The sequence below is a fragment of the Artibeus jamaicensis genome, unplaced genomic scaffold (genome assembly GCF_021234435.1).
Source record: "Artibeus jamaicensis isolate MK-2021 breed Jamaican fruit bat unplaced genomic scaffold, CSHL_Jam_final contig_196, whole genome shotgun sequence".
Classification (NCBI taxonomy): Eukaryota; Metazoa; Chordata; class Mammalia; order Chiroptera; family Phyllostomidae; genus Artibeus; species Artibeus jamaicensis.
The window spans coordinates 1,550,115-1,563,533 of NW_026521401.1; the positions used below are offsets into that span (position 1 = coordinate 1,550,115).

The window sequence follows — 13,419 nt, forward strand, 5'->3', positions numbered from 1 at the left end:
ATTGTGAATGTTCAATGGAAGTTAGCTATTAGTGTTGTTACCACTATAACTTCTGAGAAGAATGACATTGACAAAGTTAAAATTTAAGTGACAGACTAGAACATAACATTTGTCACATAATAGAACAACAACACACAGATATCTCTAACATACAAGGAGCTTCCCTAAGTCAATAAAACCTCAAACAACCTGGTAGAAACATGAACAAATAATGTAAACAGGTAATTAATAGAAAACATTTAAAAGGTCAATGAACATGGAAAAAAGTTCATCTTCACTAACAGTAAAAGAATGATATTAAAACAACACTTAGATACCATTATTATTGTTGTTTTTATTATTATTAATTTGCTTCTCATATGTGGGGTTACTGAAGGTGTTGTTGGACTGTAAATTAGTCCATTTTTAGAGATAAATTTGGCAATACCTATTAAAATGTAAAAAACATACTATTTGAGCAATGTCAATGCTAAAATACTATGCAGCAAAATAACAGTATTTCAACATGTGTGCATGCTTAGTCAAACTTTGAAAACAAAATAAATTATTATCAGTAAGGTAATGAGATATTCATTGTATGGTTATAAGGAATGGAGTGACTTCTTATGAACCTTACCTTGGAAGATGTTTATGACATGTTAAGTGAAAAAAGCATGTTATAGATTTCTAGCCAAGATGGAGGTGTAAGTAGATACATTTTGCCTCCTCACACAACCAAAATAAGAACAACAACAAATTTAGAAACAAAAAAATACCAGAACTGCCAGAAAATCGAACTGTATGGAAGTCCCACAACCAAGGACTTAAAGAAGAAACATTCATCCAGACCAGTAGGAGGGACAGAGATGGGCAGCCAGACTAAAGAAAACTCACGGCAAGTGGGTGGCTGGAAGACCAGTTGGTCCTATATTTGCATGTGAATAAACCGAGAGGAACAACTGAGGAGTGAGACAGACTGCACAATGCAGAGTCCCAGTTTGGGGAAATAAAGCCTCAAAATCTCTGACTGAAAGAACTTGTGGGGGTTGAGGTGGCAGGAGAAACTCCCAGCCTCACAGGAGAGTTTGTCAGAGAGACCCACAGGGTCCTATAATGTATACAAACCTACCTACTTGGGAATCAGCACCAGAAGGGCCCCATTTGCTCGTGGGTAGCAGGGGAAGTGACTCAAAGTCAGCAGAAAGCTGAGCAAGCGTCATTGTTCCCTCTCAGACCCCCTCACCTACATACAGCACCACAATGCAGCGGCCTGGATTGCCCTGCCCTGGCAAATACCTAAGGGTCCACCACTTACTATGTAATAGGCGCATTGAGACAAAAAAATATGGCCCTAGTGAAAGAGCAGATCAAAGCTCCAGAAAAAAAATACAAGTAAGCAATGAAGAGATAGCCAACCTACCAGATGCACAGTTCAAAACACTGGTAATCAGGATGCTCACAGAAATGGTTGAGTAAGGCCACAAAATAGAGGAAAAAGTGAAAGCTATGAAAAGCGAAATAAAGGAAAATGTACAGGGAACCAACAGTGAAGGGAAGGAAACTGGAACTCAAATCAATGGTTTGGACAAGAGGGAAGAAATAAACATTCAACCAGAACAGAATGAAGAAAGAAGAATTCAAAAAAATGAAGAGAGGCTCAGGAACCTCTGGGACAACTTTAAATGTTCCAATACCCAAATCATAGGGGTGCCAGAAGAAGAAAAGGAAGCAAGGAATTGAAAACTTATTTGAAAATATAGTGAAGAAAAACTTCTCTAATCTGGCAAAGGAAATAGCTAGAGAGTCCCAAAGAAGCTTGATTCAAGGAAACACACACCAAGGTACATCACAATTACATTACCCAAGATTAAAGGTAAGGAGAGAATCTTAAGAGCAGCAAAAGAAAAGGAGACAGTCACCTACAAAGGAGTTCCCATCAGACTGTCAGCTGATTTCTCAAAAGAGACCTTACAGGCAAGAAGGGGCTGGAAAGAGGTATTCCAAGTCATGAAATCCAAAGACCTACAACCAAGATTGCTCTATCCAGCAAAGCTATCGTTTAGAATGGAAGGGCAGATCAAGTGCTTCCCAGCTAAGGTCAAATTAAAGGAGTTTATCATCATTAAGGCCTTACTATATGAATTGTTAAAGGGACTCATCTAAGAAATAGAAGAAGATCAAAACTATGAACAGTAAAATGACAACAAACTCACAACTATCAACAACTGAACCTAAACCCCCCCCCAAAAAAAACTAAGCAAACAACTAGTACAGGAACAGATTGACAGAAATAGAGATCATATGGAGGGCTATCAGCTGGGAGGGGAGGGAGGAAAATGAGGGAAAAGATATAGGGAATAAGAAGCATAAATATTACATACAAAATAGACAGTGGGAGGCTAAGAATAGAATGAAAAGTGGAGAAGTCAAAGAACTTATATGAACAACCATGGACATGAACTAAGTTAGGGGAATGCTGGTGGGAGAGGGGGTATAGGGAGGAGGGGAATAAAGGGGAGAAAAGAATGGGACAACTGTAATAGCATAATCAATAAAATATATTTAAAAAGAACATGTAGAACAACATATACATTATGATCTAATTTCTGTAAAAATTAAAAAGTATGTACATGTGATATATATGCATGCATAAGCCTTAAAAGATCTGGTAGATAAGAAGCAAAATGTTTAGAGTAGTTTTCTCTGAAGTGTGGGATTCATGTCTTCTTTCATTTGTTCATTCATTCTTTCATTCATTCAGCAAATGTTTCTTGAGTGCTTACTAGATGCTAAGCACTGTTTTAGACACTGTGGATACAATAATAAAGTGGACAAAATTCCTACCATTCTAATTCAACTTACATTCTAATACAGGGAGACAGACAACAAAGAAATAGACAGTATTTTAGATGGTTATATGTTCTATGGAGAAGAATAAAGTAGAGAAGGGAGGTGGGAAGGCAGTTTGTGATTTTAAATAAGCGGGATGGAAAGTGTGGTGGGAACATTTCACTTTTTTTCAATTTATTGTTGTTCAGTTACAGTTCTCCCACCTTTTCCCCCATTGCTCACCCCTACCCCATCCCCTGCTACTCCCACCATCAATTCTCCCCATTGTCTGTGACCATGAGTCCTCTATTTGTGTTCCTTTGCTTGTCCCTTCCCCTTCAATTGTAGGATTAATGAGTGTTTTTCTTTCTCATTTAGTGGGTGATTATTTTGTATATTACAATTAAATAGTATGAAAAGAAGAAATGTTTTAACAGTGGAATTTCTGACCTGAGATTAGGGCATAAAATTTGAGACTAATTTATTTTTTTTCTTCCCCCATCTTTGAAAAATGATCCCTAAATATTCATCCCTGGCTGCAGAAAATAACCTACTGTGTGAAATTCTCAGTTTATTTTCCTCACTTGTTGGGCATATTACTGGTACATCAACTGGTGTGTCCTTTTTGTTCTTTTCCCTCCAAAGACTTACATTCTTAGTTGTTTGCCTAAGGGCATTTAAAAACTGGTTTGCATTTCTGACTACAAACCTATATGGATATGTGATAAAATGCAAAATGCTTATCGGTGTGGGGTTAATCCCATTAATTCGATAGGGACCCTTATTTTTTTAGTTCTCCCCATGAGAGAGCAAGGGACTCATACTAAAAGACAGAAATTAAGACTTTTGATGGCTTTTAAAGTCAACCAAATTGATTGCAAGTTCTTGGACTTGGGACCAAGTCTAAAAATGTTTTTTTAAATCCCTGTTTTGTGCAAGGTCTGTGATGACTAAACTGGTGAGTCCTTCCATTCCCTTTCCTGGCTGGTCCCTTTAGCTTCTGAGAGACTTTTAAGGAGTGTGGAGAGGAAGGGGGAACAGTGATTTTTCATCTGCAGGCAGAATAAAGGAAGTATAGGTAGAACTGCCACAGAAATATTTAAAGTCAAACCTGAGGTCTACATTCTGGATATCTGGTTTGGGATGTACAGGAACAACCACCTGATTTCCTCATTCTGGAATCAGCTCTGACTGGTGCTGGGATTTGTTTCAGGAGTTAGTGGGAAACCTGATACATCTTCACAATGAAATTTACCAGGAGCTTCTTTAGGTGCTTCATTCCCTTTTCCATTAATAACATCTCTTAACTTTCCTGTTCCCCAGTTTTCCGAATGATAATGGCCAGAGCCGTCTGTGCCACTCTTACCATCTCTAGGAGGTTGAGAACATATGAGAGAAAGGAAGATTTGTTTCCTGTGTAAGCAAAACTAAAGCTCTTTGGAATTATATTAGTAGCAATCCTTTCCAGCCAGACACTGTGTGAAGGGGCCACACACTGTGTCACTCTTTCTCCTCTTAAACAGTCTCCTTGAAACTGTTAGGACAGATATTATCCCTGTTTTGAGCCTGTGCTCTGGTGAAAAGATAGTAGAGACTAGTTTTATAACTCCTGGTCAGGTGCTCATTGATTTAATCAGAGAACAAGGAAGTCAGTTTTTAAAAAATTGATGTTTTAATCATTTTTTCATTACCATTTAGTCCCCTTTGACCCTCTTATCCCCGCCAATTGCCACACTGTTGTCCATGTCCATGAGTCCTTTTTCCTCAATCCCTCCCCCTCCAGCCTTCTCTCTATGAGTCTGTCTCTACTATTGGTTCAGATTGTTCACTAGATTCCACATATAAATGAAAACACATGGTATATATGTTTGAGCTTATTTCACTTAGCATAATTTTCTCCAGGTCCATCCATACTGTTGCAGAGAGTAAAACTTCCTTCTTTTCTATGGGCCGAGTAGTATCCCGTTGTGTAAATGTTCCATAGTTTTTTTCAGGGGGGGGGGTCTCGGTTACCTTTTATTCCCATGTGTTTATTAACAGCTCATGGGTTGACTATCCATAATCAATGTATTATTCACCCGATATTAAATCACACTACTAAAAAATGAGGAGCAATACATTGTCTTAGTTAATTCGTGTTTCCCTAAATACTGTGAATGCCCCTTTCCTGCCCCTGAGAAATTACCCTCCTGTCTAAATTCAGAGCTCTCTTTTAACCTCTTCTTATCCCCATCCACTATATTGGACTACATCTACCATTGTGCAACGGGAAACGTGCAGCAGTCCTCCGTGATCCGGTGGAATGTTTAACCAATCCAATGCCAGAACTCTCATTCTGTGACCTATTGACTCTGGGTAGAGGAGGGACTCTCAGTTGCCGGGTTAATACCCTTTCCGGAAGTGGTTGCGGGCCGCTGCGCGGCAACACCAGGCGTCCCTGGAAGCGGGAAAGCTAGGAACCCGGGTGGTGCTGGGGAAGCTGCGCAGACCCGGGAACCCTTGCCCAGAACTTTCCGGGGTGAGGGACAGGTGAGGACGTCCGTGAGGGAGGGCTTGGGTGGTCAGGAAAGGAGGGAAGCGGGGGAGTCGAGGCACTCCTGGAGTGCCAACGAGCGGGATGTGCACGAGCGTGGGCGGGAACTGAAGAATGAAGTGAAAAAGTAACGGCTGGACTAGTGTGCTTCCATCCAGAATCTCTGCGAGTGGTGAAAGGGACCCTAGGCCAATTGCTGGCCGGGCAGTGATTCACCTGGAGGTTCAGTTACCATCTATTTAATGGTGACTCCCCACACTGGCTCCGGCCAGACTCCTGAGGTCAGACTCGCTTACTGATCAACCTTCCCGGTCGTCCAGCTCTGTTCCTCCTCTTGTAGTTCCTGTTTCAGTGACGGACTTCATTCACTTAGTCAAATCTGCACCTGAACTTCATCTAATGTGTGCAGTAAACATACTTGCTGGGTATTTCCTGTAGTCTGGGCCCTATGCCAGGTGAGGCTGTTGGGCAGGATGTAAAAATGAAAAGGTAACAGGGAACAGGATACTGGCTTAAGTGCTCTGATTTGCCACCTCTCCTTCCCTCACTTGCTGTAGACATCAGGCCCTGTTATTCTTCTCCTAATATCCATCATAAGCCCTTCCTTTCTATTCTTACAGCCACTAATTTCATAATTTCTTGCCTGTGTCTTCAGGATAATTTCTTAAGTGGTTCCTCTGCCTCCATTCTTGCCCTCCTCTAATTAGTTCTTGCACATCTGTCATGAAATCCTGTGATGACTCCTCATCATGTACATGATACAGCCTTTTATAATGTGCACCTTGCCTTCCATTGTAGATGAAAGCCACCTTCTCTGCCACCTTTCCAGTTGTCCATTGCACTCACTCTGGTTGTGTCAGAGTGGTTATATCTCAGGCTTTGGAGTCACATAGCTGTGGCTATATGCATGTTTTGCTGTGTCATTTACTACCTGTGAGACTTTGGACAATGTGTTTTTAAACTTTATGAGACTCAGTTTTTTTATTTGAAAAATGGGGAAAATAATCTTCCTAGCTAAGAGGATAAGATGAGGTGATGTATTTGTACAGTTTGAGGAACAGAGGAACTTTAAACTTAAAACTTACACTCCCTCTGTTCAGGGAGTATAAGCTTTTGTTGTAATGAATTCTCTGTACTCGCCATATTCTTTTTCTTCTCCTTTGCCTTGTACATGTTGTTTGTTCTGCCTTCAATTCCCTTACTGCCTTATCCTGGTTGGTGCACTTCTGCATATCCTTCAAGAACCATTTCAATGGTTGTCTTATCTGTAGTGCTTTCCCTGCTCTTCCAAAATAAGGTTAGTTGCTTTGAGTTTTGTGTCCCATTGTATTTTGTTACTTCCCTTAATGTGGTTAACATATTATATAGCCATATGTTTGTGTGTTTGGCTTCCCAGCCAGGCTACGCTGGAGTTCAAGCTCATGTGTAATCAGGTTTGCAGCCCTAATATGAGCACAGTGCCTGCCTGTGGTCGGTGTTCAATAACTGGCTACGGAGTGTGTGAATGGCCTTAACTTATATTCCTGCATACTGGATCTGTCTTCTGGAACAACGCAAAATAAGCCTTTTAAGAATGTGAATTGTAGCCCCGGCTGGTGTGGCTCAGTTGATTGAGCATTGTCCTACAAACTGAAGGGTTGCTGGTTCGATTCCCAGTTGGGCACATGCCTGGGTTGCAGGTTAATCCCCAGTTGGAGCACATACAGAAGGCAGCTGATCGATGTTTCTCACATCGATGTTTCTCTCCCTCCCTTCCCCTCTCACAAATCAAAAAATAAAACAGTAAAAAATTTTGTAGAAGAATGAATAGTAATAACAACTGATATTTATTTAGCTCTTAATATGTTTTTTAGTATTTTACATGTATTGAATCATATAACTCACAACCCTTTGAAATAGGTGTTGTTATTATCTCCATTTTACAGATGAGGAAACAGGCATCCTACTCAGCTGGTAGTGGTAGAGCTTGGATTAATTAAATCCAAGAATGTTCTAAAACATGTGCTCATCGCCACTACAACTCTATCTTCTGCTTTCTCCCCAAAGCCTTCTTCAGTAAATTTTTTCCGAGTTGAACCTTCTTTATAATTGTTCAAGAAGGGAGGAAGAAATAAATATGCAGGGATCCCTAATCATGCATATGCGTGTATATGCTTTGTTCATGTTCAGATGTCCAAAACTTTTTGGCTATGCTGACAAATCAGACAGCATTCTAGGAAGGTTACCATAATATGGAGGAATTGGGGAACATTGGCATGTATTGAATCAGAAAGGGATACTTAGCTTGGAGTGGGGAAGCCTTGGGTGCTCTCTTTAGGTCCAGAGGGAAGAACAGGCAAATGGGAGGAAGTTTCTAGAAACAGATTTTTGGCTTACTGTGGGAAAGGCCTTTTCATAGTTAATTATTGGCAATAACATCAGTTTAACATGTATTGTGTACTAGGGACTGTGCTAGGTACTTTATAAGAAGTACCTCATTTAATCCTCAAATAACTTTTTGTTGTAGATTGTTTCTATTATACACATGTGGTTATTGAAACCTTGAGAAGTGAAGGACCTTGCCTAATTTACCTAAGGTCGTGCCGCTGGTAAGCAAGAGAGCTGGGATTTGAATTCAGGTGTTTATCGCCCCAAAGCCGGTACTTAGACCAGTGTCCTGTGTGTCCCCTGATGCATAGAGAGGAAAAATATGGCATGGGAGGGATAGTTAGACCAAAGTTCTTACAGGATTTTTTTTTTTTTTTTACTCTTGAGACTCCTTGGTTCTGTGCTAATGGTATATAATAGAGACAGAGCTCCTACAGTTTATATACCTTATTTTGTGCTTGGTCAGAAAATGCAGAGGATGGAGGGGCCATGGCCCTCATAAGTTTGTGGTTTAAGAAGAGAGGTGGAACACATGAAAAAAGTAGTATTAGGAGTAATATGCTTATGAACATATGAAAACTGTGTTCTTACTGCTGAGGAGGTTATGAGTTGATGGGAGGGGCTGAAGTTAGCCAAGGAGGCCTTCCTGGAGGAGGTGTATGAGCCACTTTTAAAAAATTTATTTATTCTTGGCTAGATTCTGGGATTGGCAGGAGATGGATGAGTGCGATTGGATGACCCCTCCCCTACAATTGTTATGGCTCATAGAAGATCTCAGGCCTGGTGGCAAATAGGACTCATCAGATTTCAACTGATCTGTTGGTAAGTGCTACATGGAGTATGATTTTTTTTTAAAAATATTTTATTTATTTATCTTTAGAGGGGAAGGGAAGGAGAGAGGGAGAGAAACATCAATGTATGGTTGCCTTTCATGCGTCCCCTGCTGGGAACTGGCCTGCAGGGAACTGGTCTGCAACCCAGGCATGTGCCCTGACTGGGAATCAAACCGCGATTGTCTGGTTTGCAGGCCCGCGCTCAATCCACTGAGCTACACCAGCCAGGGCTGGAGTATGATTTTTTAAAAAAGATTTTATTTCTTAATTTTTAGAGAGGGGAAGGGAGGGAGAAAGAAAGGGAGAGAAACAATGCACTGTTGCCTCTTGTGAGTCCCTCACTGGGACCTGGCCTGCAACTTAGTCTGGGAATCGAACCAGCGACCCTTTGGTTTTCAGACTGGCACTCGATCCACTAAGCTACACCAGTCAGGCCTACATGGAGTATAATATCGATGGTTCTGAAGGCATGTCTAGGGTACTATGAGTGTGTAGTGATGTCCCTCACAGTCTCAGGCTTGGAAAGAGATGTTAGGACACATGACATGTATTTGCAATAGCAGATCTCAGGGCTGCTTTCTTAGGTAGTCTCATCTTTCCTGTTACCACTCTAGCCAAGTTATCATTGTCTTTCTCTCAGACTAGCTCATAGTTTCCCACCTTAATTTCTGTGCAGCAACTCTGATTTTCTTGCTTCCAGTTTGGCTTCCATTCCAGTCTGTATTCCCAATGGCTGCCAGAGTGATCTTTTCTTTCTTTTTTTTTTTTTACACTGTACCAACAAGTATTTATTGTAAGTTAAGCCATGATTCAGAATCCTAGGGTGGAATATACCCAGGTCCCCTTTCACCTCCATGGGAGAAGGATGGAAGACAGAGGACAGGTGGGAAGCAGCCAGTTCAGATCTTTCCAGGAAATGTGCCTTCTGCCCAGTGGTCATCCCAGGATGACACCCAGGATACGGGGCACAGGGACTTATACACACGCTGGTGCCATTCACACATGGAAACATCGCCCCCTTTAGCAGCCATTGCCTTTTCACAGCGGTAAAAGTCCAGGTAGTTCTGCCAGCAGTTTCTGGTCTGGTTCTGGTTGGGGAAACGGTTATCAAAAGGGGCAGTCTTGTAGTTCTTGATTTTGGTCTTGATGTCTTCTGCCATGTTGCTGACTCCTAAAGACACCCATGAAACTGCTCGCAGCTCAATGTGACCCTCAGCAAAGACGCCTCCGTCTGGCCAGAAGTGGAATTTAGTCGGCCCCCAGAGTGATCTTTTCAAAATGTCTATCTAACAAAAACTTTCCCAGCTTTTGAAAACATTTTTTTATAAAGGACAACTTCTCAGCACCCACCTCCCCAGCATCATCTATAGCCATGTTTGGTGTTATTTCCTACTGGAAGGGCCTTTGCACATGCTGCTGCTTCTGTTAGAACACGTGTTCCCTCTGTTTTTGTCTAGTGACTACTTCCTCGTCCTTCAGTTCTCAGCATAAGTCAGGCTCATTTTACATTGATCTGCGACTTCTTGATTGGTTTGTCACCCTTTTTTTTAAAAAAAGATTTATTTATTAGAGAGAGGGGAAGGGAGGGAGAAAGAGAGAGAGAAACACGAATGTGTGGTTGTCTCTCACATGGCTCCCACTGGGGACCTGGCCCACAACCCAGGCATATGACTTGACCTGGAATTGAACCGGTGACCCCTCGGTTCCCAGCCTGTGCTCAATCCACTGAGCTACACCAGCCAGGGCAGTTTGTTACCCTTTTCCACTACACTGTAGCTCTAGAGGAGTAGCAGCTGAATTGGTTTTTATCACCATTGCATCTCTAGTGCCCAGCAATAAATAAACCTAGCTCAATAAATAGTTCTTGAATGAGTAAATGATCTCTAGCAGCCATTAAATAAATATGTTTTCTTTTCCCACCACCTCCTTCGCTTCTACAGTTCTATTCTTTTGGCCTTGTCCTTGCCCACATCTTTTCTGAAGTCAGGCAAGGTGAGGAAAGAAGGTAGAATACAGTCCAACCCTATTTTAAATTTTTCTGGCACAAGGTTTGCTTGACATTGGAGTGATCCATGAATTCAGATTTTTCAGAGTCTTTCTGACCTTTAAATAGTTAAATATAGATAGCTATCTATACAGCTAATTAGACTCTTTGCCCACAAAGACAGAGATTTGCCTGCCCATGCTTTGTAGAGGTGTGATTTTATTTCTTAATTTCTGCCCTAGAGAAGGGCAGCCCTTCTCTAGTGCAGAATTTCTCAAATTCTGAGATAATTGATACAGTGTCTGGTATAGATCACTGCCTATTGTATTGAATAGTGTCCAGTCTGATGTTCAGGCCACTGCTGATCCTTCCCTCCCAGGGCTCCTTCCCTTTCTCTCTCGTCTCTAACTCAGAGGATTAAAGACTCCTTAAGCCATATCTCCTGCCCTGGTTCCTGGTGCTTTTTGGCTCTGCTTTCAGAGTCAGTGGTCCTACCCATCTCTTGACTGTGTGCAGAGGCTGTAGCATTTTGTCCACAGGGTGTTAACAGGTTCTTATGGTAAACACCAGCTTCCTACTTGGTCTTATGTACTGCAGAGAAGAATGCTTCTTCCTCCAGCACTTCTTCCTGAAGTGCTGCCCCAGGTTACTGCCTGGAGATGTTATGGTGGGAATAAGAGGTGGCAGAGCCTTGCTCCCCGGGGTCCAGAGAACTGACAAAGGGAACCATTTCTTGTGAGTCTTAAGGCAAGACACCTGCCTTGCCCATCTCTCAGCTGTCAGGGTGCAGAGCAGGCCTTGGTAACGGTCCCTCATAGATCCCATGCCTTTTATCAGGGTCCCTCTCTAGAAATCTTGGACAGATTCAGAGTGACCAGATCTGGTCCTGTCCTGAGCACTCATTGCAGGCCACATTCTGATCTTTTGATGACAGAAAGGGTTTTTTCTGCTTTCAGAGAACTGTGTCATGCTTGCTGCTCCAGGTGGGACAGTGACAGCTTCCTAAAGAGGTGGCTACAGGAGAGGCCAGGACCTGCTCCTCCATACCCCTGTTAGTCACATGGTATAGCTGACGCCTCCTCAGTTGGGGGACACACTTAGAGTAGTGGCCATAGCAGCCACTTTATATAGGGTGACTTGTCTCTGCTTCATGGGGCTCCAGCACGGGAGCTGCCATAGGGGAGGATCCATGTGATCTTGGGGTCCTGAGGGAGTGTGGAAGTAGGGATGGGAAAGGGGGAGCAATTTTGGAAGCACGCCAGATCGTCAGTTGAAGAATTTGGCACCATCCTGTCCCTGAAGGTGGAAACCTTGGCTTCAAGTTGGATTCCTTTCCACTCTTTCCCCTCATGTCCTAGTTTAATTACATCAAAGCATCCCTTGCATCTGTCCCTTCTTCTTCATTCCCACTGCTTCTGGCCTAGTTTAAACCCTCTCAGTGATTTTCCTGATACCAGGCCCATTTCTCTAATCTAGCTGTGCCACTCCTGCCAGAGTTCTTATCCTATGAAAAGGCCACTCCTGTGTCACTTTCTTTCAACAAAACCAGCAATGAGGACCCTCCCACCCCTATCCCCTGCCGAGTGCCCTGAGAGTCAAGGATCTTGAGCATGGACCAGACCCTTACCTGGCTTTTCACCCCAGCACCTGCCCTGGGTGCTGGTGTCCAGCACTGAGAGCACCTATCTGCATGTGATGTTCTCTCTGCTTAGGATAGCTCTGTCCACTGCCAGACCTCTTGTTAGCCTTTGGTACCCAGCTCCTTGGGTACCTTGATAAAGTCTTTCTTTGTCCTGTCAGTGGGAATGTGTTACTTCTCTCTCAGTACTCTCAGAGCAGGATGTGTTTTTCCCTTTTGCCTAGTACTGCTACTGAGGTTGCGCATGCCACCTCCACCAGAGTGTAAGCTCCCCGAGGGCATTGTTATAGTAAATAGCAACAAGCAAACAGGGCTATGTGCTGAGACACTGACCACACTAGGGCATATTGGTATATGGTGGAGGGGTGGTGTGCTGTTAGTTATTTTTGTCACCAAAAATAACTGGGTTTTGGAGCTGGGGGCCCAGGTCTCCATTTGAGGGATAGTAAGTCAGTCTCTTGAGAGAGTTGGATTTTCAGATCTCCTGTGGTCCACCAAGTGTTCAGCAAGCCTTTGGGACTTTGGGAGCTGTGTCTCAGGGAACTGTCCTAGGCATTAAGCCATAAGGCGAGAGTGCTTCCCAGCATCTGGAAAATTCCCAGCAAAATTGGTTTGCAGGGTCAGCTCCAACTTTTTCTCTTCTCAGCTGGCTCACTGCTGTTCTCTTTGGGTGGGGGTCTCTGGTACCTAGGCATTTGAGCCCAGACCAATCATGGCCGGAAGACCTGTCCGCATAGGAGACCAGCTGGTTCTGGAGGAAGATTATGATGAGACCTACATCCCCAGTGAGCAAGGTAAGAGGCCTGGAGTGATTGTCATAGTTCTTTGAGGGCAGGAATTATCTCTCATTTATTTTTGTCTTCTAATGAAAAGATGGTATATATTCAAGGTTGCTCAGTCTATTTGGGTTAGATAAGTGTCAGCAAACTGTAGCCCATGGGCCTAATCTGTCCCGTTGCTTATTTTTGTAAATAAAGTTTTATTTACAAAACAGCCATGCTTATTTGTTCACATATTAGCTATGGCTGTTTTCATGCTGCAAGGGCAATATTGAGTAGTTGTGACAGAGACCATATGACTGACCCACAAAGCCTAAAGTATTTACAGAAAAAGTGCCTTGATCTTGGATTAGACCAATGATTCATTTTTTTAGGTTTTATTTATTATTTTTAGAGAAAGGGGAAGAGAGGGAGAGAAACATTGATGTGTGAGAGAATCATAGATTGGTTGCCTGTCCCACACACCCCAGCTGGGT

The 13,419-nt window shown here is 42.6% G+C and overlaps 2 protein-coding genes across 10 annotated transcripts in view; one reads left to right on the forward strand and one right to left on the reverse strand.

Moving 5' to 3' along the window:
* The first annotated feature begins 5,209 nt into the window (after positions 1 to 5,209).
* Positions 5,210 to 13,419, forward strand: part of CEP164 (centrosomal protein 164) — an 84,786-nt gene continuing 76,576 nt past the window's right edge. For 5 of the 9 annotated variants that reach the window (XM_037147274.2, XM_053672741.1, XM_053672742.1 and 2 more), the window contains exons 1-3: positions 5,210 to 5,337; positions 8,406 to 8,530; positions 12,856 to 12,958. In XM_037147274.2, the coding sequence (XP_037003169.2) occupies positions 12,877 to 12,958 (82 nt within the window). In that variant the 5' untranslated portion in view covers positions 5,210 to 5,337; positions 8,406 to 8,530; positions 12,856 to 12,876. Of the gene's footprint in view, positions 5,338 to 5,601; positions 5,623 to 7,847; positions 7,930 to 8,405; positions 8,531 to 12,855; positions 12,959 to 13,419 lie in introns of those variants that run through there. The other 4 variants (XM_053672728.1, XM_053672729.1, XM_053672732.1 and 1 more) reach the window with 4 other exon arrangements.
* On the reverse strand, positions 9,315 to 9,771 carry LOC119050774 (cytochrome c oxidase subunit 6B1-like). The gene has a single exon (XM_037147277.2). The coding sequence runs from the start codon at positions 9,699 to 9,701 to the stop codon at positions 9,441 to 9,443; it is 261 nt and encodes an 86-aa protein (XP_037003172.2). The 5' UTR covers positions 9,702 to 9,771; the 3' UTR covers positions 9,315 to 9,440.